The sequence below is a fragment of the Eulemur rufifrons genome, chromosome 27, assembly GCF_041146395.1.
Source record: "Eulemur rufifrons isolate Redbay chromosome 27, OSU_ERuf_1, whole genome shotgun sequence".
Lineage (NCBI taxonomy): Eukaryota > Metazoa > Chordata > Mammalia > Primates > Lemuridae > Eulemur > Eulemur rufifrons.
Genome location: NC_091009.1, coordinates 16,290,556 through 16,316,633, shown reverse-complemented (window position 1 = coordinate 16,316,633; position 26,078 = coordinate 16,290,556). Strand labels below are relative to the sequence as shown.

Sequence of the window (26,078 nt, the reverse complement as noted above, 5' to 3'; positions counted from 1 at the left end):
TGCTGGGATATAGGAAAGTAATTGGCTTTTGTATACTGAACTTGCATCCTAAAACTTTGTTATAATCAGTTATCAGTTACAATTTTTTGTCAACTCTTCTGGATTTTCTATATAGATCTTTTTTTTTTTTTTTGTCTCTTAGGCTTCTTTAAAGACTTTGTCTTGTTGTTATGTAGTTTACTTATAGTTCCAGTTTTAGATTTCTTTCTGTCTATCTTGCTTTTATATGTGTTTGGTGTTATGCTTACTGCATTTATGTATCTGAGTAATCAATTCTGGAAAATTCAGGTATTAACTTTTCAAATGTTTCCTCTCATTTATCTCTTTTCTTTTTGTGGAACTCTGACTTGGCTTATTTAAAACCTTCATCCTATCTAACATTCTGATTTGTCTCCCTTTCATTTTTCCCATTTCCTATTTCTAGGTGCTACATTTAAAAAATACCTCTCTTTTCACTGGCATTTTCTTTAATGGTATCTGCTTTACAATATAACTTGTTTTTGAAATTTAAATCTCAAAGAAAGAGACAATACAAATTATCAAAATCAGGAATGAAAGATAGGCATCACTATAGATCCTACAGACATCAGATAATAAGGTTATTTATTTATTTATTTTTATTTATTTATTTATTTTTTTTTTTGAGACAGAGTCTCACTCTGTTGCCCAGGCTAGAGTGAGTGCCATGGCGTCAGCCTAGCTCACAGCAACCTCAAACTCCTGAGCTCAAGCGATCCTCCTGTCTCAGCCTCCCGAGTAGCTGGGACTACAGGCATGCGCCACCATGCCCGGCTAATTTTTTCTATATATATTTTTAGCTGTCCATATAATTTCTTTCTATTTTTTTAGTAGAGGTGGGGTCTCGCTCTTGCTCAGGCTGGTCTCGAACTCCTGAGCTCAAACGATCCGCCCACCTTGGCCTCCCAGAGTGCTAGGATTACAGGCGTGAGCCACCGCGCCCGGCCTATTTATTTATTTTTGAGACAATCTTGCTCTGTTGCCCAGGCTAGAGTGCAGTGGCATCATTATAGCTCACAGCAACCTCAAACTCCTGGGCTCAAGTGATCCTCCTGGCTCAGCCTCCCAAGTAGCTGAGACTATAGGTACACGTCACCCACTGGGCTATATTTTTCTAATTTTGGTAGAGACAGGGTATCGTTCTTGCTCAAGCCGGTCTTGAACTACTCCTGACCTCAAGCCATCCTCCTGTCTCTGCTTCCCAGAGCGCTGGGATTACAAGTGTCAGCTACCATGCTTGGCCAATAAGGGTATATTATGAATAATCTTGTGCCAGTAAATCCAACAACTTAGACAAAATGAGAAGTTCCTTGAAAACATAAATTTCCAAAACTGACATAAGAAATTAAAAATCTGAGTGAACTCATATCTATTAAAGAAACTGAATTTGTAATCTAAAATCGTCCTACAAAGAAAGCTCCAGGCCATATTGTTTTACCAGTCCGTTCTATCAAATATTGAGGAAGAAAAAAAAAATAATACTGATCTTTTACAAAATCCTTTAGGATATAAAGAGGGCTGGAATACGTCCCAACTCATTTGATGTGGCCAGCATAAGCCCTATCCTTAAATTTGACAAATATATCATAAGAAAAGAACAATATTCTTCATGAACATAGATGGAAACTTAACAAAATATTATCAAAACTGGCAGAATATGAAGGATAATATGTCATTACCAAGTGATGATTAATCCATGAATGCAAGGTTGGTTTAGCATTTGAAAATCAATCAGTGTAATATGTCACATTAATGGTATAAAAGAGAAAAAGCATGTAACATCTCAAGACATGCATAAAAATAATAAAATTTAATATTCCTTTATAATAAAAAGTCACAGCAAGTTAATAAAAGAACTTTGTCAATCTGATACAAAGGGATTGCTATGGTTTGTATGTGCTTCCCAAAGTTTATGTATTAGAAACTGAATCTCCAGTGCAAGTGTTGAGAGGTGGTAGGACCTTTAAGAGGCGACTACGTCACGAGAGCTCTGCCCTCATGACTGGATTGATGCCATTATTGTGGGAGTGGGTTAGTTATTGCAGGAGTGGGCTCCTGATAAAAGGATGAGTTTGGCCCCCTTCCCCTTGCTCTCTCACATATACCCTTTTGCTCTTCCTCCATGGAAGGCCTTTGCAATATGTGGCTTCTTGACCTTGGAATTCTCAGTCTCCAGAACCATGAGCCAAATAAATTTCTGCTCATTATAAATCACCCAGTCTCAGGTATTCTGTTATAGCAGCACAAAATGGCCTAAGACGGGCATCTATAAAAAACCTACAGCTAGCGTCATACATAATGAAACATTAATCCATTTTCCTTATAATCTGGAAATGGGCAAAGACTTCCAGTTTCACCACTTCTTTTCAACATTATAATGTAAATCTGAGCCATTTTAATAAGGCAAAGAGAAGAAATAAAAGGCACATAAATGGGAAAGGAAGAAATAAAAGTATAATTTTTTCACAGATAACATGGTTGTATATTTTGAAAATCTAACAGTAGAATCTATAAACTTACTAGAGCTAATTAAGTGAATTTAGCTAGGTCACAGGATATAAAGCCAATATACAGAAAGATTAATTGGGTTGCATATACTTGCAACGATCAAGTTCACTTTCAATTTCAGTGAACTAAAAATGAATTTAAAAAATTTTAAAAGTAACAAAAAATCAAATATTTAGGAATAAATCTGATGACAAAAAATGTCAAGATGTCTCTGCTGAAAATTACAGAACATTGCTGACGTAAAATAATTTCTTAAAAAGAGAACATACTATTTTTATGGATTGAAAAACTTAATACTGTTAAAACATCCATTATCCTTAAATCAATATAGATTCAATATAATCCCTATCAAAATGCCAGCAGGATAATTTGAAGAAATAGACAAGATAATTCAAAAATTGATATGGACATGCAATTTTTAGAGAAGCTAGCCAGAACAACCTTGAAAAAGGATAACAAAGTTAGATTCTTGATTTTAAGATTTGCTATAATGCCACAGGATAGACACATAGATCAATGGAACCCCGGATATATGTGGCGGTTGATTTTTGACAAAAGTGCAAAATCATTTCAATGGGGAAAGGAAAGTCTTTTGAATAAATTTTGTTAGATCTACTGGATATTCATATGAATAAAAGTGAATCTAGACCTTTATCTCTCTCTGTAGATAAAAATTTGAGAGTATCTTTGAGAACTCAGAGTAGACAAATGTTTCTTGGACAGACTATAAAAGCACAAACAATAACATCAAAACAATTGATAAGTTGGGCTTTGTCAAATAAAATTTCTGTTCCTCAAATATGCCATCACAAAAATGAATGTATTAATAGACAAGACACAGACTTTGAGAAAATATTTATATGACATACATCTCTTTTTGATTTTTTGACCTTGGAGATTTCTATCACTTTCGTATAAGCTTAGGAATGTGTTAATTATCAAGCTTGTTGTAAATTTAAACAGCACCTGGGCATTTTGTGTAAAAGGTATTCCAGAACACTAATGTATCATTCTGCCAGAAGTAGAAGTCAGTTCTTTGACTTTTCAGATTCTCTGTAAAATACAGTAGTTTTCTGACCAGTATCATAGTAACTACCTTATTTCACACTTAAACAGAATTATTTAGCCAAATACTGTCTTGTTACCCCTTCAGAAGTAAAGCCTGCACTTATTAGTTTCCTAGGGAGGAGGCATTACTCCGAAGGAGTAGGAAACCCTCTGGAAAAAATGTTGGTATGGTGCGTCTTTTTAGATGTTAGCCTTTTTTTAAATGGGGTTCTTGCTATACGCTTGGGTGTGTGTTCCTGTGTGTGTATCTTCGTCCCAGCAGATGTAGCCACATGTATACACAGATGTTTGCAGATAAAATGTATTTTCAGATAAAAATGAAGTAATGTTTTAACTTAGATTAATTGTAATGTTTGGATATAAGATATCTAAAAATGATCAGTGTTAGCAGAGTGTGTGTACTTGCAAGAGAATATGGCTATTTTATTTATGCTGTTGAGAACTAGTGCTTTTAATAGGAATCCATTTCCAGTAACTACTTTTGATGATACAAGGGTACTGTAAATTTTCTACTTCCTGCATGTGATGAGAATGTGAATTTCCTCAACTCCAGAGAGCAGGCTAAGGGGCCATCATGTAGTAGAGTTCATTTGATCTCAGGTCCTGTCTTTTCAGCTGAGTACATCCTGGAGACAAAAGACGAAGAAAAGTCAGAAAAGAAAAGGATGAAAAAGAATAACAATAAATACAGGAGTGGGGGGAACACGCAGAAAGAAGGAAGAGAAAAATGCATGGAAAATCTGTTGTGCATGCTACCAATGTAATCCTCACGGCCTCCTGGCTTTTAATTTGTCAGGACCTGATTGTCGTGGTCAGAAGAACCCTGTTCTGTCATTACTTAGTTGTGTGACCATGAACAAATTTCCAAACACCCTTGGGCCTTATTTAAAATGTGAGGGAATATCATGTATCTTGTATTTTTATGAACATTAAAAGAGATAATGCTTATAAAACACGTAGCAGAGTTTCTGGTGCTTCGTAAACACAAAATAAGTGGTGATTAGCATGACGCTCTCAGTCCCCATCTTCTAGCCACAAAGAAATGGTTTTATTCCAGACAGTGCTTTTCAAACTCTCTGTGGTGAAAAATCACTTTTTAAAATGTCCAGTCTAATGCAGGTTGATACTTCCGTAAAATGCATTTGTTACAAAATAAATTGCCGGGAAAATGAAATGAAAAATACCAAGAGATATAAAATAAAGCCCTCAATTTTTATTCTTCTATTTGATAGACTTAAAATACCTGTCAAATTATTGTAAAAGTTATTGAGTGCTTTCGGTTTCTGAATTTATCTTATCAAAACTGGAAACAGTTGGCAGTTGGGCACCGGGTCTGGGGACCTACTTTGAGTACCACTGCTCTGTGAGGGGCAGATCTGCTGCCTGTAAACAGGTAAGGGGACTTTGTTGAGGCAAGGCCTTGGCAGTGCTGAGAAGGTATGCTGGGCAGGGGGTTATGATCCAGGCTGTAAGCTCCCGCCCTGATGCATTCATTTACGTGCATGTCTCTGATGGCTTCAAATTCTGAAGAGTCTGCTCTGAGGGAAATCCTGACCCCAAAGCACTATATAAAAATAGCTGCTTCTGAAGGTGATGGTTATTGAGAATCTAAGAGGTGTGAGCAGTTAGAGTTGAAAAGTAGTCCAGCAATCTACAAATGTTCAGTAACGTAGACTTTATCAAAAGATGTACTTTCTTCCTCTCTAAACTCCACCAGTATTCCTTCCTATCTGGTGCTGGTTTATATTATCCTTGACTCTCAAACGTGTGATTGGAGTTAATATCCCAAGGCGATAGAGTAACAAGAGTTGTCCACTGATGGTGATTTGCGCTTTAAGCAAACAGCTCCTTTGGAGCTTCAGATTCAGCTCACATCTGTTGAAGATCTACCCTGCCTTTGCTCATGTGAGCTTGTTAACAATGAGGTTGGTATTTTGATCAATGCCATTTATTAGGAAATCGAACTTCGGAGGGGTTCAATAACTTGCCTGTAGTCTGATTCAAAGATAAGTATACTAAGTCCACATAAAAATTTATTTTTACTAGATCATGGGTTTAATTTTCTTTCATGACATTTTTTCACTCTAGTTGTGTATTTATTGTGACAAAGTCCTCTTTGGAAAGTGCGTAGCCTACCTCGGTCCTAAGCACTGATGTCTACCACATGCTAGTTGCTCAGGAGCAGAGCATCTTGGCTTGTACATCACCTGTGTTTTCAATGAGGTAATAATTAGCTGCAATTTAATGAAGAACTTAGGTTAACTGTAAGACAGGCTAAAGAAATTGGTAATTTATTAAATATCTTCAATTTAAGAAAGACTTCTAAATAAAGAATAACCATCAACTTAAATGAGACTGAGACGAAAGAGGGATATAGTCTCCATTGCAGCAGAAAATATTTCAGCTAAATATCGTAAAGAATTTCCTGCCATCTTGCTGTCTTACAGCTTTGGGGTGGTCTTGAAAGTTCATATAAAGTGACAAAGAATAGGCGTACGGCTTGTTTTCAGATTGGCTTGGCCGAGAATTCTTGGAGGTGGAGGAAGTGACCTCATTACCAGCAGATGTGGACTGCAGGGGTCGTGTCTCGTAGAGGTAACCTCCAGAGAAAAGAGTATCTACTTCGGAATGTTCTGTTACCTTCACCCTTTCATTTATCAAATATTGAGTTCCTTCTAAGCACCAGGTGCTGTTCTAACCCTGAGAATATGATGGTGAATGTGGCACAAGGGACCCTTTTCTCATGCAGCTCACATTCCCGAGGAAAGGCAAAACACCAAATATTAATAGTCGAACAAGGTCATTTTTTAGTGGCAAATGTTATTAATGAAATAAAAAACAGGTTGTGGCAGGTCATCGGATTATTAATTTTAATTTTGCTGTGAGGACAGGCCCCCTTCCCCATCACAGTCAGGGAGAGAGACAAGGAGTTAGGTCCATGGAGGGTCTTGTGCACCACAGCAAAGAGCTTGGACTTTAACAGTGGGAAGCCAGGAGAGAGTCTTAAACAGAAGGATAACATGACTTATACTGTATTAAAAAGTCACTCCCTGTTTTCTTGCTTGGAGAGAAATGGGATCAGGACAAAGGTGGAAAGAGGAAGTCAGTTGGGAGGTTGGTTGCAAGCTCCCGAAGGCAGGAAGCATCCAGGCAGGAGACGGCAGTCACGTGGACTAAGGGTGATGGCCGTGGATGGGAAAGAAGGGGTTGGGCTGCCAGGAATTGCTTAGGATTGGACCGGGGTTGGGGTGAGAAAAAGGAAGAATTAAAAATGACTCCTCGCTTGGATAGTATTATTTACTGAGGTGAAGGAGACTAGAGGAGGAGCAGTTTGGGAGAGAAATCAAAATTCTCTCTTGGCCACGTCACATTGAGATGCCTGTTTGACATCCAAGTAGCACATAAATGCACTTCAAGTTCAGTGGTGAATGAGGGCTAGAGACATAAATGTGGTGATCTTGAACGTAGAGATGCTGTTGGAAATCTCGGTGGGCTTGTATGAGATCACCTGGAGGGAGAAGGTGCTAGAGGAGAAGATCTAAGCTTGGGCCCCGGGGCACCCAAGCCTGACACCCAAGTGTCTAGAGGAGGAGCAAAGGAGATTGGGAAGAAGCACACTGGAGAGTGGGTGTCACAGAAGGATAAGCTGGGGTCAAAAGATCCACCGTGTGGATTCTGCACACCCTGGACCCACCCAGCTTCAGATGACCTGTGATGGGGCTGATCTGGTAGCTTTAGGAGGCCAAGGCACGGGGCATGAGCCCTGCTTCCCTCTCCTCTTGTTCCAAAATCTGGAGCTGCTTCCTGCGTGGTGGCTACTTACAGAGTGTGGTGCGGTTCATTCACTTAGCAAACATTGGCCGAGCAGCCAGCCTGCACCGGACTGTGGGTGTAGCCGAGAGTGAGCGATCTACACAGTCCCTGTCCTGACGGAGCTTGCAGCATCATAGGTCACCAGTGAGGAGACAGACGAGTCCAAGGAGTGGAAATGGTGGAGGTACAGCTGCTTCTAGTGCAGACTGTGTGATTTGGGCAATTCTGGTTGTTCTAAGCCTTGTTTTTTTTGTTCGTTTTTGTTTGTTTGTTTTTTGTCTGAAAAATGAAACTAAGTTTGGGGGGACTTTCTAATACACCCTGAAGATGTGAATGAATGGACGTGTGAATGACAACTCCCATATATGGCATCCCATTTCAATCCCAGCCTTTGACGGGGTGGAGAGTGGGAAGGCCAGGTTAGCCTTTCCCTGGTAAGTTCCGTTAGATGCGTGGCTGGCACCAGGTCTCACCTTCCTTCTCCTCCCTTCAAGCCTCTTCTCATGGGTTCCCTCTGGCCCATTTTTCCTCCAGATTCTAGTTCCTCTCCTCTGTCTCCACCATTCCGTTTCAGTCAGCTTTGGGCCTTCTCCTTGTTCCCCTTGTCCATCCCAAAGCACATGAAAAGGGGTTTATTTTAACAGGGAGGAATCTTTTGATGATGACCCGTGACATTTTACCTTCCGAAGAGGAATCTTTAATGTTTAAATTATCTGAGGAGGATGAACAAAGGATTCTGGGAAATTCAAAGCTTCTTACAAAGGGGAAAAAAAAACGTCCACACAGTGATGGAGTGTATATAGAGGCTCAATCTGGTAACAAACTCTCAGTCACTCCCTCGAACGCGGCCACACCACTCCTCGGGAACCTCCGAAGCTTTTGGGGAGGCAGCCAATGGCTGTGGCTTCTCAGAGGAGCACAAAATGTGTCTCCTAAAAGAACACAGCCGTTTGTTCTCTGTCAGGATGCCTCTTTTATACTGTAATTAGAGTGCTGTTGGGGGGTGCGAAGGAGAGAGACAGAGGAATATGAAATGCTCTTACTTCCCTGTGGCTCATTCTTCCTGCGGCACAGGGCTTTGAACCCACTGAAATATTGTGACTGAAACATACGCTATTATATTCATATAGAGAGAGAGAAAGCAGCATGTGAGCCTCTAAGTTCGTGCCTTGATGGTGTCTGTGTGCCACAATGAGGCGCCACGGACTGGTGGAGGATTAAACAGAGCAGGGAGATCCGCCTTCTGCTGTGGAACTGTCATTCAGTGCTCTTTAGGCCTTTGTTTTTCCAATCTGCAGAACTTCCAGTTCATTTCTTCAAAGGTTTTGAGGACCACCGTGTGAGAACTCAGAACTTTTGGGTGTTCACGGTACGTGTTCTTCCCGTCCATCCTGCTGTTGGAAGGGATTGATGAAGCAGTGGGTGTGAAATGGTGCAGCCTTCAAGAATGTTTGTGGGCTTTTTCGTTTTGTTTTGAATTTTATTTGCAGCAATGCCAACAATTTCTTGATTTACTGGGTAATCAGTTAACATCTTTCTAGCACATGCGAGCAAGGGAGATGGAACGGTGGTGGACAGAGGGTCGAGGGTGCTCTTTCTCTCATGCCGGATAACTTTTGAAGCAGTTGGCACATAGTGTATGGATAATAGGGAATCACTGCTGTTGGGCCTAAAGATCTCTAATAGAAATGTGTGAGAATGTCCAGCTGACTTACACAGACAGCCAAGCTCCTGATTTCTACCCCCTCAAACCTGCTCTCCCAGTATCTTTTCCATTTCGGTTCATTTACCTCCATCTGTCTACTTGCTGTAGCTAAATGCCTTGGGGTCCTCTTGGGCTCATATCTCTGTTACACTCTCCGTTCAAGGGCCAGCATGTCCTCCTAGCTGAATCTTCACGGTGTATCCAGAACCCCACTATTTCCTGGGAGCCCCACTCCTACCGCTCTGGCCAAGGCCGCCATCATCTGGACATAATCGGAAGGTCACCCTCTTCTCCTGTCTGTCCTCAACAGGGCAACCAGAGACGTTCTTTGAAAACTTAAATGGCATCGTGTGAGTCCTCTGCTGCAACCCCACCAGTGCTGTCCCTGTCACCCCAAGTGAAAGTCAGATCTTCATAGGGCTTCTCAGGCCGTGTGTGATCCAGCCCCCCACCTCCACCTGGCCTGTCGCCCACTCTGACCTCATCGCATTCATCTAGCATTTACTCAGCCCACTTGAGCCATATCAGCTCCTTTCTCTTCTTCAAAAGCTCCTACAAGATGCTCCTGCCCTCAGCTTTGCCCTGGTTGTCACCTCTCCCGGGAACACGTCCCTGACCCCAGTATCTGCACATCTCCCCTCCCCCCATCTCATGGCACCCCTTTGCCTGGCCACTTGACCCAAAATCCCAGCCCCCACCCACACCAATACTAACTACACTTCTCATCCGCTGTTTTTTGTTTATTTGTTTTGTTTGTTTTTTTTGTTTTTTTGTTTTTTTTACCTGAGGACTTATCAGGGTATAACATACTGCATATTGTACTTTATCTTGCTTATTGTTTTTCTTCTGCAGTATAACGTAAGCCCTGTGAGGACAAGGATTTTGCTTTTATACTTGCTGCTGTATTCGCATGTCCTAAAACAATACCTACCATGTGGTAGACACTCAGTAAATTATATTTTGGAGGTAGAATGAATATATACATATGAAGGCCTTGATAATAGGTTGTCTGATACCTTCACAGAAATGTCAGTAGCACTTCCCAGGTGCTCCAAGTGGCTGTTCTATGTCCCAGATACTATCCTTTTCACTTGCTATCTATTTAAATCTCACAGTCAACCTTTTGAGATAGCTATGATATTTATTCTAATTTTACAAATGAGAAAACCAAGACTCAGGTTAAGAACTTGCCTCAGATCACACCATGGTGGAGCCGAGACTCAAACCCAGGTCTGTATAATTTCAGAGCTCTTAACCATTACGCTTTAACTCTATGGATCCTACTAACTTTAAGGTTAAAAACCAGAACAGGAAACATATTCCAGTTTCTTCATTATTCCCTTTACACTAATGGCCAGGCCTTTTTTCACTATACCTACTCAAGCAAATAAGTAAATGAGATCTCAATGTCACAAAGAAAAAGAAAAAGGACCCATCATTCCCCGAGATCCTAAGGGAATCTGAAATGTCACGAAGCTGTGAAATAGCACTGGCTTTGAACGCGAGGATCTAAGCGATGCCCCAGGTCAGCCACCGCACGCAGTAGACCTTGGGGCCAACAAGTTGTGTGACCTCTCTCCAAGCTTTAGTGTCCTTGCATGGAAAAGGCTGGGCTTGGACAGGTGATCTGCTGGGTCCTCCTTCCCTGATATTATCCTGGTCTGTGAGACTCATGGCCTTTCTTCCATTCCTGTGAATACAGGGGGAAGGGCTGAGGGAAGGGGATACAGTACTTTGTGTAATGCCTTGTATTTGCCTTAACCACTTTACGGAAGGATTTCTGCTTCTGGAAGGAGCTGTCCCAAAGCTCTTGATTCTAAGGAAGAGTCACCAGTATGACGTAGTGCCTGAGTATTTGTGCCCCTCACCCTCCTGGATACCCATTCTGCTTATGAGAGTCAATAGTGGGTAGGATTTAGAGGGCTAGATTCTGTTTTGGCCTTTATTTATTGACAGGCTAAGTCTCCTTAAATCCTTTTTGGAACAAGTCGAGGGATAAGGCATAAATAACTGTAATACTGCTGAACTGTGTGACCTTCAGTGAGGTGTTTACCTTCTCTGGGGCTGTGTTTGCTCCTCTAAAAAAATGGGAGAAAAGATTCCCCAGGTTCATAAGAACACTGGACGCTGAGAACATAAGAACACCGAAAAGTCTCACCCCTTCCCCCAAGTCATTTCCCAGTGGCACTGAAATGAAATCACTGCCAACACACAACTGCCCATCCGACTTTCCCAACTTCTCTGTTAATTTCAGAACTTTTAGGATTGGAGAGGTTTTGCTTGATGTCTAACCCAAATGCCTCCTTCCTGAAACAAAGATCTTACAGGAACAGTGGCAAGGTCTCCTTGTGGGTAGCAAACCCCTCTGAAATGTAGACTCTAAAGATTACTAGGAGTGTGACCGTGTGGCTATTTGTGCGCTTGGCAGAGTCTGCGTGCATATGCTTCCCGTGCCGGTGTGAGCATGTGTGCACCCGTGCCAATGTGTGTGTGATGAGGCATGCAAGTGTGCACAGGAGTGTGGGTAAACAGATCTTTGAGTCACACAGGCCAGCCCATCCTGGCGGGCTTTGTCTTCCTTTTGGTTACCATGACAGCCGTGAGGGCCTCGCATCAGTAAACAAAGCTCCCTGTGTGTACTGAGTTGGGCGGAGAGGTCTGGCTAAAACCTGAGCCAAACAGTCCTCCAGCTGAGGCTTTCTGGCCACAGCGGGCCTGTCAGAACATCGTCCTTGCTGGACAAACGTGGAAATACCTGTTTAGATGCCCTGTGACTCCAGGGTGACGTGGCAGAAATTTCAGCTGGAGCAAGGCTTTAGTGAATGTCACTTCTAATCCCCAAGAGTTAATAGCATCATGATAAATTCTAGAAATGTGAAAGACCAAAGCCCCTCTCATCAAGACCCTATGGGCTAAAAACAGTCACGTTAGTTTATTAAGACACAGATTAGCCACTTTGTGAATTATCTGTGGCAATGCCTCCTTTATAGGTCTATGAATTCATAAAATATTCATTTTTAAATTAATCTAAACATGATTTCAAAGAGAACTCTGCCTTCGCTCCCTTATCCCCTCCAGGCACACATGGTAAATGTTTTGGGCATTCTGCCTTGTGTGAGATTATCTGTGTCATTCTTCCATTTCCTCTTACCGTGCATGCTATGGAGTTGGCTGTGTATGAACAGTTGATTTGTACAATTTATGCCTCTCATGTAAACTGCTGGAAAACAAAGGCAGTCACAAATGCAAATTTGGTAACTGGGATGAAAGAAGAAAACTGTACTTAACCAGCAGTGCGAGGAGACCGACCTTCTTCTGAGCATCTGTAACTGAAATTTAGAAACCCAACCCCTGCACGCACATATGGCCACCAGAACAGAGGCTCATCGATGCTTAGCCCTGGCTCACCCTCCCTCATGTATGTGAGAGCTGCGTTGCGAGAGACACTGCAGTTACCCTCCCCGAGGGTAACACAATTTGGATTTTTATCGTTATACAATCCCTTCTGGGTGTCCAGTCTAGACTCCTACAGTAAACCAGATTTGTTTCCTGCTCTGGTTATGAGTAGAGAGTTTCCGTGTGTCCTGATGTCAACCCTGACTGAGGAAGAAACCGAGGCAGAGTGGTTATAGCCCAGTTTATCAGTAGCAGAGGATGCCTGGAGTCCTTGCTCCTGACATAGAGACCAGGCAGTGTTTCTGCTGCATAATAGGGGGATTTATCTTTGTTCTCCTTGTTCGGAACTCTGAGGTCTAGCTGTATCCGATCTCGATTTATTTTATATCTTTGGGTGTAGAAAGACTGGATGAAGCAAAGGGGGAAAAAAGGCGGTCACTCATTCTCTTACTGTCAGCCACAGGCCAATGCCAAAGAGCCTGGGGGTCACGGACACTCTCCCACTATAAGCCAGATTTCCACTTTCAAACTTTCTGTGGCTTGATCCAAGGGAACTGGATAAATACTCTCTGAACTGCCTTTCGGTGGGGAATGTGGCAGTGGTCATCTGGTTGACTAAGTAAAGATCATATGCTTTATCTTTGTAAAAGCATCGTCGCCTGAATAACCCCAGGATCCTCTGTGAAGAGGAGAGAGTGCTCAGGTCCTCAGGGAAGAGAGGGACAAGTGAAAGCAATATGCTTCCTTTTCCCAGGTCTGGCCACCTGTATACTCCTGAGCCTGGTGGGCATATTAAATCTGAGGTTAGAATATTTACTTATTTTGGGCATGTAATAGAGCTGAATCTTGTTTGCTTCTGTTCTCCCCAGAATGCAATATGTATATGAATAAATGGACACAAAATCAAGCAGTATATCACTAGCCTGACTAATGCTGTGAATTTTATTCTAGGTCTTTATTAACCCAACACAGAGCAATGGATTTTTATGCTGCTGTCTCAAAAAAAGGGGCAATCCCTTTTAAAAAAAGAAATCTTTGTTTTTATATCCTTATTTTCCTCTACTATGGGCTGAAATGAAATCCCTTTTGTGGATTGTGAATGTTGACTTCTAGCTATCAGGGAAGATAGCCGAGGCATTGTGGAAACAGAACTTAGCCTAGAATCGGAAGACATTAGTTTGAATTCTGTCTCTGCCTCTTGCTAATTGGGTTATCTCGGGCAAGTGACCTTTCTGAATCTCCCAGGGTTTTCAAAAATATAAATGAATTAATTTACATGAAAATTACTCATAAATTTCTAAAAATTTTAGGTGTGTCATGTGAATATTAGCTGTTCTTAATATTTTCTTTTTATAATCTGTGGAATCTGTAATACCAGGCACTGGGTTAAACTTCATAGGTCCTTGTTGGAATATGATACTATGCAGGCTCTGCTTGGCTTCATGGAACCTTCAGACTGGGTAGGAAGACAGGTTCTGTGCACAAAAAAATAACGACAGTAATGGGGAGGAGTGAGAAGAGCCATGAAAGACACAGGTGCCAGACTTTTTACCAGGCTCCCAGTGAAAGAACAAAACAGAAAAGGCTTCTTGATAAGCATGATGAAGAAGGTCTCCCACACAGAGCCTTCCTCCTCCACTAAGGTGCTGGAGCTGCTTAAGAAGTATCACCAGGGGTGCACAGTTTTTGCTCTACTTCTTTTAGCCAAGAGGCTTGGCCAGATTTTATCAGGCTCTGGGCCTGTGAGTCCCAGCCAGGATGCCAGGTGGGAGGGTGGGAGACAACGGGGGCCTGCCGTGGCAAAAAAAAGCAGGGAACCCAGCTGGCAAGACCCAGAGCCAGGAAACTTCCAAATACATAGGAAGGTTAGACTGGGGTTTGCTGGCCTATCCCACCAGCAATCAAGCTACACCTGCATTCTAGGGGCCAGATGGAGGTGACACACCACATGGTTCATAGACTAATTCTCCAGTGTTTTTAGTGGGGCTCACCAAAGGGAAACTGGTGGCAGTGTCCAGGAGTTACTGCTAGTTCACCTGGCTCCCTTTGGGTCTGTGCAGAGAATGGAGTGCTTCCTCATTTAAGCCTTTGGGAGCCGGGGAAAAGCTATCAGTGTGCTCATCTGTTCAGCCTGGGTATTTTTAATAAAAGAAAATATCTATTGAATATATAGTATGTGCAAGGCCTATTCTAGTCCAGAAAGGTAGCAAGTTGAGTAAGATGTTAATAGAATGTTTTCCAAAAAACTCACATAGAGGGAGTAACAGTCAAACAAACATCCAACTGACCACACTGAAGGTCTGACTATAAGATGAACTCTGCAGAGAGAGGTAGAGTGGAGACCAGAAGACAGGGGGCAACGGAGGGAGTTGGAAGGAGGGGAAAGCCAAACAGAAGAGGTGACATTTCAACCTGGCCTTGAAGGAGGCTTTTGACAGACTCAGGGGATTGCAGACAGAAAGCAATATAAACCAGCCTTGAGATCCATCCCACCCTGTGTGTGTAGGAACGATGGGAATTGTGCAGTGGTTGAAGCGTGGCGGTGGTGGACTGTAGGCAGCCATGGGGTGGATGGGGATGGTGGATGAGGAGGTTTGGGCTCAGACTGTGAAAGCCTTGAAGGCCATGTTAATTGTTTTCACTTCCTTCAGCAGAGGGTGCAGGAGGCTGTGATGGAAGTGATGGTAGAGTGGAAAGAAGGTGGAATTTGGAAGATCTGAGAGTCATGGTTCCTCTTGGTGGCTTTGTGTCCTTTTCATATGTGCCCTCTCAAAGAGCCACTTAAGTCTCTTTAGATTCAGTTTTCTGAGCTGGAAAATGGAGGTGTTAGTGATAACGCTTACCTTAGATGCTCAAGGGTGATTATGTTCCTTTGGTCAGAGCCTGCTGAAATTCTCCTTTTTAAGGGTCTTGCTTAAAATATTACCTTCTTGTTAAACCTTCCTGGATTCTTCCAGAGCTTAACTGAAAAATCAAGACCCATACCTATGAAAGATAAACTAGCATACAAAAACGCCGGGGGTCTTGGCAACTGTGTGGGGCACGATGAACTTGAGCACTTAGAGTAATAGCCTGAGTTCCAGTTGTGGCTCTGTTTTTTACTTAAACTTGATCAAGTTGTTTAACTTTTAAACTGAGGGTGAACATACCTGTTCTACCTTCTTCTCAGAATGGTTGTGAAAATTAAATGAGCAAAATGTATGAAAGTGCTTGATAAATTAAGAAGTGTCCCACAAATGTTATTACTTACGGTTTGGAAATGATAAGGTCCAATGGTGTTTTAAAGAGATACACTAATAGCTGTGAGGTGGATGAAATGAAGGGAAGAGAGACAGATGGTTGAGAGACCAGCTAGGTGCTGTTGCAATAGTCCAGGCAGGAAAGGATGAGGTCTTAGACCAAGGTCATGAGGATGGAGAAGGAGGGTACATGCAAGTGCTGTTTGAAAGTAGAAAAACAGAACAATGGAACCATTAATAATTGGATAGGAGGGGTAGAAAGAAGCAAAGAACCAAAAGTAAGAACCTTGGTGGATAGTGATGCCATGAACCAAGCTAGCCTCATGTTATGTCCAAATTACTGGAATGCAGAAGGAAAGATGATGGGGCATCCCATGGCTTGAATTCTGTTACCCTCATTGGCCTTGGTTGCTCTTCATTTTGACTCTCCCCTTCCCTTCCCCTACAGCACCTTTAGTAAAATCCACCAATGCCAGGCACAGGAGAATTTCTCCTTCCAATGTGCCTTGTCCCCATACCCTCAGCCTGACTGAGGCCATTAGAAGCAGGTTGCTGTGCCCAAGCAAGCCAGCTCTGCCCTGGCAGGAAGGCCAGGTGCACACAAGCAGGTGTGTCTCTACATCATGGTAGACTGGCCCTCCCCTTCACCTGCTCTGTAGCTGGGGCACTTTGTCCCTTAGCCCCGAGCTCGTTTCTTCTTCCCTGGACCTGAGGGAGGGGCTGGCGGGACCGCAGTGGGTGCTGGGCTCCCTCATCCTCAGGCTGAAGCTCCTGATTCACGGGGATCATCTCGAATATGTGGGACAGCTTCTGGGGAAGGGGAAGGACATCTGAGGCATGGATGGGGGCCCTGTATTAGCAAGGAGTGTTTTGTGATAAGAAAGGGTTTGGTAGAGGTGGTTTCTGGAAGAGCCTATTAGCAAATGACTCTTTCTTTAATCCCCATTTGCTCACCGCACTGAATTTGATCCTCTTCCACGCCCAGGGAACCTCCAGTCCTCTTCTCTCCTCTTTCTCCCATGGAGATATAGTCTCGTCTCTTTCTTTTTTATTATTTTTTTTCTTTAGCTTTATCTGGGCAGGACTCTGCCTGATGGAGCATTAGTGTTTTCACTCTGTCGTTCCACAGAGTGGCTTTGGTCCCCTGTGCCTGTCATGGATGCTGCCTTCTTCCCAGCCCTCACCTGGGCTTTCCCGTGTCTGGTCATCTCCCTGCGTCCCACCCCGCCTCCCCACTGTCCTGCTGGAGCCAGGCGCCCTGCCCACACCCCTCCCTTTCTTATTTAACCGACACAGCCACCTTCCAACGGCATTTCAGCTTGAAGTCTTCAGTGTCATTGGCTTTCAGTGGCAGCCTTTACTGAGCACCGCAGGACATAGGACACCAGAGGCCGCATAGCATTATGGTTAGAGTTCAAATCCCAGCAAGTTACTTCACCTCTCTAAGCCTTGGCGTCCCCATCTGTTACATAGAAATGTTAATAGTACTCACTGCATAGGATGGTTGTGAGGATTAAATGAGTTAATGGGTATGAAAAACTTCATCCAGGGCTGGTGCATGGTAAATGTTCTCCAGACATGAATCACTGTTGTCATTGAAAGCAGAAAGGGTCACTGCGCCCTTCAGAGGGCTAAGGGTTTTCTGTTGTAGCTGAGGAGATGGGACATGGCATTTTGAGACCTAGTTTGTCACATGGTTAAGAAAGTACCTTGCAAAATAGATCAAGCAGGGGGGCCAGTCCGAATGGGAATGAACCAATGCGTGAAGCTTCCTGAACGAGGCTGCACAAGGTGTTTCTGTGCAACGTTGCAAGGAGATTGCCGTTGAGCCTGGGTCAGAGGAAGGGGACGTGGGATGGACAAAAGCGCCTGCCCAGAGGCCCTGTCTTGACTCATGTCACCCTTCCGCTCAGTCGTGGCACTGTACGACCCCGGTGAATCTTATCCTTCTTGTCCACAGGGAATTTGCCAAAGAGAGAGAGCGAGTGGAGAACCGCAGAGCTTTCATGAAGCTGCGGCGCCAGCAGCAGATTGAGCGCGAGCTGAATGGCTACCGCGCCTGGATAGACAAAGCAGGTGAGGCCCGGGGGGCGGCAGGAGGCTGGGGGGTCTGCACAGGCAGTAGGGCCGACCGACCCTCACTCCCAGAGCTGCCGTTCCAGGGCAGCTCAGACCAGAGAAGAGAGGAGGTCTGGATGCCTCGTTAGCTCTTTGGGTTCCCTGCTGGTCTCACTTTCCTCCTCTGGGGTCTAACGGTTCGTCCACCAGGCAGGCATCTTAGCAAGGTGAACTGAGTAAAAGGTAACAGCCCAGTCCTTAAGCTCAGGCTGGGCAGGTGACACCTGATAATGCTGCTCCCGGTGCTGCTCATTACATCCATTCATTCAACAAATGTTTACTGAGGGCCTACTTCACGCCCGGCCCTGTGCTGGGCACAGGGATACAGCAGGGGCCAAGCAGACCCCCAGCTCTCCCGAGCCCTTCTCCTGTGGGAAGGCAGCAACGAACGCAGCAGTGAATGAGTAACTCGTGAGAAGGGGATGAGAAGACTGAGTCCAGTGGGAAAACAGATCAAGGTAGGGTTACGGGGATACAGGGTGTGCTGCAATTTTAAATAGAGCATCAGAGTAGGATGCTTGCAGAGATGAGGAGTGAGCCACGGCAGGTCTGGGAGAGGAGTACTTCAGTGCTGAGTCCCTGTCCTGGCAGGCGGGCCAGGAGTGCCAGGGAGCAGGGGAGTGGACAAGGGCAACATGGCAGGAGACAGGGTGAGGGCCGTCATGGGGGAGTGGGCAGCAATCGCACACGACCATATAGGCCACTGCAAGAGCTGTGGGCTTTACTGTGAGTGACACAAGAACCAGGGGAGGGTTTTGAGCAGAGAACTGACATTCTCTGACTTAAGATCATCAGTGAGCACTTGGCTACGGCATTGAGAATAGACCATAGGAAGACGAGGCCGGAAGCAGGAAGAACGACTGTGAGGCTGTTGCAGCCATGCAGGGAAGACACGATGGGGAGAACAGGTGTTTGCCTAAGCCCTGAACTGTCACTGGTCCCCACCCCATGGCTCAGCATCAGGAGCAGTTCTTGCCCAGCTGTGACAATACAGCCGAACCTGTCATGATTCCGTTAACCCACAGAGCCACCAGGTTCAAGTTGGACTGCAGCTCAGCTGCTGCTGAGGAGCATCCATCACCTGGTTTCTGTCAGGAAAAGGGCGACATTTGCTTTCTTTGTTATTTTAAACGTTGGATTTCATTGGTGTTATATATCTTCATTTTTTTCCAGAGCAAAGAGTGATTTTTTTTAATAAAACAATACACATGTGACAGTCAGCATCTTTTCTCTGTTCCTAGAGGAAAGCGTAGCACACGTGTCAGGTCATGGAGGAAGAATTTGGAGCATGATTCGATGCTCACCTGCCTGAGCCTTACTCTTCTGTAGGAGTTTTGGGATGACACCATGACACTCTTACTCTGACTTCCAACCCACAAGGGCCCCTCTAAGCTCTGGACTCAACTTCTGATGACCTCTGAGGGCTGAGAGAGAGTGCGTGTGTGATTGAAAGCCAAATGAACACCCCTGTTTGGGACTGTCCCTGCTCCATCGTCACCTCTGGAAGCATGAGCCGTGCATGTCGGCTGTGCTTCCGTTTCACCCCTTCTCCTCCAGGGCTGTCGTGTAGGGGTGAAGTGGACACGGCTCTCCCCTACCTCTTCCCAGAATGGAAACTCAGCCTCAGCACGGCAGGCTGAGCAGATTGGCCTCCAGGCCAGGCAGGCAGCGTGACGTTCCCACCTGCCCTTGGCCTCCTCAGTGGAGGAGCCATCTGACAGACCACCGAGAGCTGGCGGCAGACCCAAAAGCGGCCCCCCCCAGCCTTCACCGCGACCCCACGTGGGTGGGTGGCGCGGTGTGCTGCTCTCTCTGGCTCTGCCTTCCAAATGCGTGCAAGATTCCAAGGCTTCCCTTTCTTCCAGTTGGCAAAGCCAGCTTTCTCCTCCTTCTAAGAAAAAAGACGCACTGCGACGTCAAATTGTGCTTCCCGGCCCTTCCCTTACAAATGGAGCGTGAGTGAATCAGAGACATATGGGTTACATTTCCCTGGAAAGACACTGGAGTTCTAAAGCGAACTTGGCAAAAGGCGTTGGGGGCGGGGGAAGGAGGGTGGTTTTGGCACATCCAGAGCCCTCGAGCGCTTCCCAGCCTTTCTGGGCAGCACCACACTCCTTCCACCTGCCCTGGGGGTCCTCGGATCCGCCCACCCCAGAGCCCAGACACTGTGCATAGCAGAAGTGACTCTCTGGCTAAGCTAATTAATGTTGCTATGAGGTATTTTAAACAAGTACCTAATTTTAAAATGATGCCCTCCAAATAACATGTGCTATAAAATGACTTTAAAACCCTCTCTGTCTGCAGGAAGGAGCACCCCACCAATAACACTTAACCTGTTAGCTTAGCGCTTTGCCAGAGGCTGTACTTAAAAAAGAAAGCTAAACGTTTATGACTTGGGGTAATAGCCATCCTGTGTAGTACCATCCCGGCCTCAAAATGTTCCCCTCCCTGGGAAATGCATTATGTACTCTCAGTTTTAGATGCATTTGGAATTATGGTAATGGCTACCCTCTCCTGCTGTCCTTTTACTTGTTAAAAGTGCTTAAATTAAACCATTGTTTAAGAGGGTCTGCCACAAGCTTCTCCCCCAGCCACCAGATGTATGGGACCTTAGGGAATGATTGCTGAGGCCTCCAACAACCTGGCTGGGGCTGAGATCAAAACTCACACATCACCACCAGTAGGGTACTTGGGATCCCACCAGACTTGGGGCAGAGGGGCTATTTTGCTGGTACATTTGGGAGGGATGCTAGTGAAGTTCAGGCCAATAAGTCATAGTAGAAAATTGTACCCCTCAGATGGTAACACCTCAGTGGAGCACAGGACTGCTCCTGGGGAGGCCGAGAGGACAGAGCCCAGGGACTGCGCTTGCCCAAACACCAGCAACCAAATGTCGTTCCAGCATCAACCAGTCCTTCAATTCTCTAATGCCAACTGGGTGTCTGACAAGTCAACTAAATTCTGACCACTAAATACTGTGCAAAGTTCGGGCAGACCCCACAGGTTAAAGGCTCAGTTCCGCAGGACTCTGCCCCACTTTAGATGCCAGCCGAAAGTGGGGTCCCCAGGTGACAAGCATTTCTGCCTGGCCAGTTACAAATTCAGAGGTTTGCATAACTCCCACCTCCCCTGTCCATCAGTTCAATAATTTGCTAGAATGACTCACATAACTCTGGAAAATCTATGCTTTTACTAGTTTATTATAAAGGATACATCTAAGGAACAGCCAAATGGAGGAGACGTGTAGGGCCCAGTGTAGGGCTGGGCACAGACCTTCCGTGCTCCCTCTGGGTGTACCGTCCTCCCACACGTCTACGTGTTCACCAACCCAAGAGCTCTCCAAGCCCCATCATTTCGGGGGTTTTATGGCTATTTTACTAAGTAGGCATGCTTGGTTAAATCACTGGGCACTGGCGATTAAACTCATTTCCAGCTCCCTTCCCCTCCCTAGGAGTGTGGGGTAGGGAGAGGCTGAGAGTGCCAGCCCTCTAATCATGTGGCTTTTCTGGCCACCAGCCACCATCCTTAGGCTATCTAGGGCCTGTGTCTCTTCCATGAGCCATCTTATTAGCATACAAAAGACTCTGGGCCAGGAACCAGAGACAAAAACCAAATATTTATTTTTTATTATACCATAGGGATAAATTCATGATGGGCCCAGGCCTCTTTGGCTCAAGCCCTGCCCCACTGCGACAAAGAGAGAAGTGGGGGGGACAGAGGAGGCAGGCCCGCACTCCCTGGCCTTTCTCCGAGGGCCTTGAGGCATCTTGTGCCCCTCCTCAAAGACGTGGAGGTGGGCTCACTTCCTGAACGAGGGTATAGGGGTTAGGACGGAGGAAGCACGGACAAGAAAAGACAGGACCTGGGTAGAAGAAAACACAGAAATGGAAATTTTTTATTCCTCTCAACTTAGGGGGTTTTCGTTTAAAAAGATCACTTCTTCCTCACCTGTGTCCTTCCGAATGAGGGTATCAGACACACAGCTGAATTTTGCCAGTCATCCGCCACGTGCCCCTCTCCGAGGACTTCCTTTCTGCTCCGTGCACTCCGTGCTCCCTCTGTGACACCCGGCTTGTTTTTGATGCTGGTGCCTGTGACAGGCTCTGAACCCTTTGCTCTCTCCCTGTTACCCTGGAGCCAGAGCTGTCCCTGAGGGATTTTCTTGTTGCAAAATAATTTGGCATTTACAGATAATTGACTAAACCGTTTGTTTCCATGTAGAGGAAGTCATGCTTGCTGAAGAAAATAAAAACACTGGAACGTCCGCCTTAGAAGGTAAGGAAGTGCTCCAACACCTCCCCGCCATTTGCATTTGCCCCTCTCAGGCGTGGCAACCTCTCTTGATCACAAGAGGAGAAAGAAATAAAAGAGGGCGCTCTGGGATTTGAAACGAAAGCCTCTCTGTCATAAAACCCCTCATGCTTTGAAATGAAGGGAATTGAGCCGCAGATTTAAATGCCTTTTAAAGTGATGCAAATGAAACCCAAGAGTTGCTTTGTTCCCGGGCATGTGATTGATACTGTGCATTGAAGAGACCGTCATCCGACCAATGGCACGTGAAGGGGTCTACTTCTAAAATGTGTGGGGATTATCCTGAGACCACTTTCACTCCCGGGAAGTGGCATTGTTTATGAAGAGCCAGAAGGAACAGGTGCGGAATGCAGGTTTCCCTACTGCCTTTAGACAAGCTGTAGCAAGGATTCTGGAGCCCCTGTGTTTCTGGAGGTGCTAGTGAGCACAGCGTTTGTGGTTCTGTAGATAGTCGCGATTTCTGTTGCCTTGGCTCAGGGATTAAAGGCAGACGCTTGTGTCACAGGGCCTTCGCACAAGGCCTCTTGCCTATGGTCCTCAAGTTTTGTCCAGAATGACCTGGGTGTGCTTGTGGCCTCTCACTGGCCTCCCCCTTCCCCGGTGTAGTGCTTCGAAGGGCAACCATCAAAAGGAGCCGCACGGAGGCCATGACCCGAGACTCCAGTGATGAGCACTGCGTCGATATCTCTTCTGTGGGTGAGTGGATCCCGTTAGATCTTCTTTTACTTCTTAGGATCTTCCTTTTCATGGGGGATTCAATCTTTTGAGAAGCACCACAAGAAGAAAAAGAATCTAGAACTTAGGGATGTAATTCAGGAAAAGCATGGGAATCTAATCTAGATGACAATAATTTATGCCCCCGCAAAAAAATAATGGACCAGGGGATGCTGTTTACATGAAATGTGGGGTTTAGGTTCTTCACATGTGGCAGATGTGTCTCGTTTGTAGCTGTCTCCTCTCTCCTGGGTATGATGATGAAAACCTACTTTGTGACGTTCAGAGGCTCCTGAGGACCTCTTGCTTCTAGTGACCCAGATGTGAGAGCTCAAAGTCATCTGCTTAACCATAGCAGCGCCCGCCTACTCCCATCATGTGACGTTTAAACTATTGTCAACCCTTTAACTGGACTGGTGCTCAATTCCAGATTCTCTTAAGAGATTCTGGCTGATGGCAAGTTTTTCTTCCCCGGAAAAAGAGAAAGGTCTCACTCCGTCTTTAAAAACAGAAGAGACTCACAGTGCTCATTGCTGCTTTGTGCTGCCAGTGGTAGAAAGATCACCAGTGCGGCAGAAGGATTCCAGTGCCCGAAGCATATTTAAACGGAAAGGGCGGAGAGAAGCCCAATCTGTTGCAAAAATAAACATGATCCTATTAGGATTCAAGACACTGAGTATTTGCCTGGTGTCCTGCCTGGGGAAGCTTTCCTAGGACTGAGAGTGCCCAGAGAGGAAAAACAGGGTCTCTGCGACGTGACATGGGGATTCCCAGGGCCTGCGCTGTGTCAGCCACCCTGCCTTGGGACTAACGCTGCTCATCTTGCTCTTTGAATGCCTCCTGGCCGTGGAGGGTGATCCCAGGGTATGTCACAGTCTCATTCTTCCTCCTTACTTGTCCCCTTAGGCACACCTCTTGCCCGAGCCAGTATCAAAAGTGCAAAGGTCGATGGGGCCTCCTATTTCCGGCACAAGGAAAGACTTCTGCGCATCTCTATCCGCCACATGGTCAAATCCCAGGTGTTTTACTGGATTGTGCTGAGCCTCGTGGCACTCAACACCGCCTGTGTGGCCATCGTCCATCACAACCAGCCCCAGTGGCTCACCCACCTTCTCTGTAAGTGAATGGTGACTGCTGGCCCCCCGGTGGGGCGGCTTGATTGGTGTGTGGCTATAAGAGAGCAGAGCATTGTGCTAGGCCTGGCTGGGCTTCTGCCAGGCTTCTTCCTCTGCACACTGCCAGGGAGGCCAGAGCTATCCTCAAGGGGGCTGGCTTACCATGTGACTGTTCCCAGCTTTCATTCATTATTGAATCAGGTAAACAAATCCTTGCTGATGAGTTGACAAGATAACCTTACACGTTGGGTACTATGAAGCCTTCAGTTAGTTTCTTAAGGAGGTGCAATGGCGTAGGGAGTTTTGATCACTAAAGTTCTTAGGGCAATGAATATCTCAAATAGACCAAATTTATAGGGCAGCTCTGGATAAGACTGCCACTGGGTGTGAGTGACGGCCAGGAGATGTCCCTGCTGGGCATGTGGAGAGGACTCCTGCTCTTCCATCAAAGCCACAGTAAAGTCCTCTCTTTCTCCTCTGGGGGTCCTCTCCATTTACAGGCCAGTGACAGACCTGCCTGTCAAAAGAGAGCAGAGATGATCTTTGACCATGCCTGGGACTCATCCTGGGTCAGAGAGTGTTCATATGTCATCAGGCTCTGCCCAGCACTGGCCTGACATGGTCACCAAATGTCCTTGCTCTGTCTTATGGGTTCCTCTGTGGGTGGGTATGTATGTGGGGGAATATAGGAGCCCACATCACTTGGGGAACAAAGTCTCTGCTTGTTATCTTTCAGACTATGCAGAATTTCTGTTTCTGGGGCTCTTCCTCTTAGAGATGTCCCTGAAGATGTACGGCATGGGGCCGCGCCTTTACTTTCACTCTTCGTTCAACTGCTTTGATTTTGGGGTAAGTCCCTGGAAGCCTGCCTGTCCTCCTGCTTTGTGTTGATATGCCACGGTTCTAGATAAGCAGCTTGCGCTGTTACTCAGCATGAGGCATTGAAAGCGGAATTTATAAAAGGGGAATAGATGAGATTAGCCAAAGGGAGTTCAGAAGAGAGTGAATCCTCACCAAGGGTTTGTTTGGGTTTTTTCCTAAGCTCTTTGATTTTTAATGTATTTATTGAAGTATAACATATATACTATAGAGTGCACACTTAAGTGTATAGCTGAACGAGTTTTTACAAAGCTACCCATAGCCAGAGTTTTGAACCACTTATTATCTTGGGAGAAGCCTAGGAGAAAAGGACAAAGGACTTGATTCTAGAGGTGGTTCCATAAGAAAGAGAAGCTTATATATTTGTTTTTTCTACTTCAGTTTAAAAGTGGGATAATTATCTAGATATACTCTCATAGAAACACACACAGACACACACCCTTATATTAGCAAGTCCCTACATAGAATATCTCAGCCAGCTGTTTACTTTCTTTATAATATTAATATCTAAATGTGTATATTACTAACAGTCTTCAAGGTGCTTTCACACACATTGTTTTTTGTCCTCTGCTGCCCACAGGAGTCCTATGCACTATATTATGCATCAGGAGTTAGCCTTCCCATTTGTACATGAGTAAATAAAAGCCATCATGCACAAGTTCACATGCCCAGTCAGCTGCAGAACTAGGTTGTAGAACTTGGGGCTCCTGAACCACTTCTCTTTTTGCCAAACCCAGTTCTTTTTCTGCCAAAGCTTTAGTTAGGTGCTAAAGATTTTGGGCACTTGCCAATCTATATTTTAACTTGGAACATATGGTTCTGAGTATGGGCAATTTTCAGGCAGAACAGCTAGTGAGAGACCATTTTAACCTTAGTTTCTTCACATACATACCTTTCAGCATTGCTGTGAGGATTAATTTTTGTTATTTCTTTTAGCACAATGTCTAGAATATAGTAGACATCCAATAAATATATCATTAAAACAAAAATTGAAACATTCATTTGAAATTGCTGCTTCCTGTAGCAATCAAGCCCTATGTCAACACGGACCATCACATTGGGGGTTTCAAGACCTCTGTGACTGAAGGATGTTTATTATACCGAGGACCAAAACAGTTCTTAGGAGTAATGCTTTCAACTTTTCTCTATTCAGTGTGGTGTTGGCTATGGGTTTGTCATATATGGCTTTTATAA

The 26,078-nt window shown here is 45.0% G+C and overlaps 1 protein-coding gene across 3 annotated transcripts in view; it reads left to right on the top strand.

Moving 5' to 3' along the window:
• CACNA1E (calcium voltage-gated channel subunit alpha1 E) overlaps positions 1–26,078 on the top strand; it is a 310,878-nt gene that overhangs the window by 205,632 nt on the left and 79,168 nt on the right. For all 3 annotated transcript variants that reach the window (XM_069459672.1, XM_069459671.1, XM_069459670.1), the window contains exons 8-12: positions 17,708–17,823; positions 22,087–22,140; positions 22,783–22,872; positions 23,797–24,006; positions 24,742–24,854. In XM_069459672.1, coding sequence (XP_069315773.1) covers positions 17,708–17,823; positions 22,087–22,140; positions 22,783–22,872; positions 23,797–24,006; positions 24,742–24,854 — 583 coding nt within the window. The remainder of the gene's footprint in view (positions 1–17,707; positions 17,824–22,086; positions 22,141–22,782; positions 22,873–23,796; positions 24,007–24,741; positions 24,855–26,078) is intronic.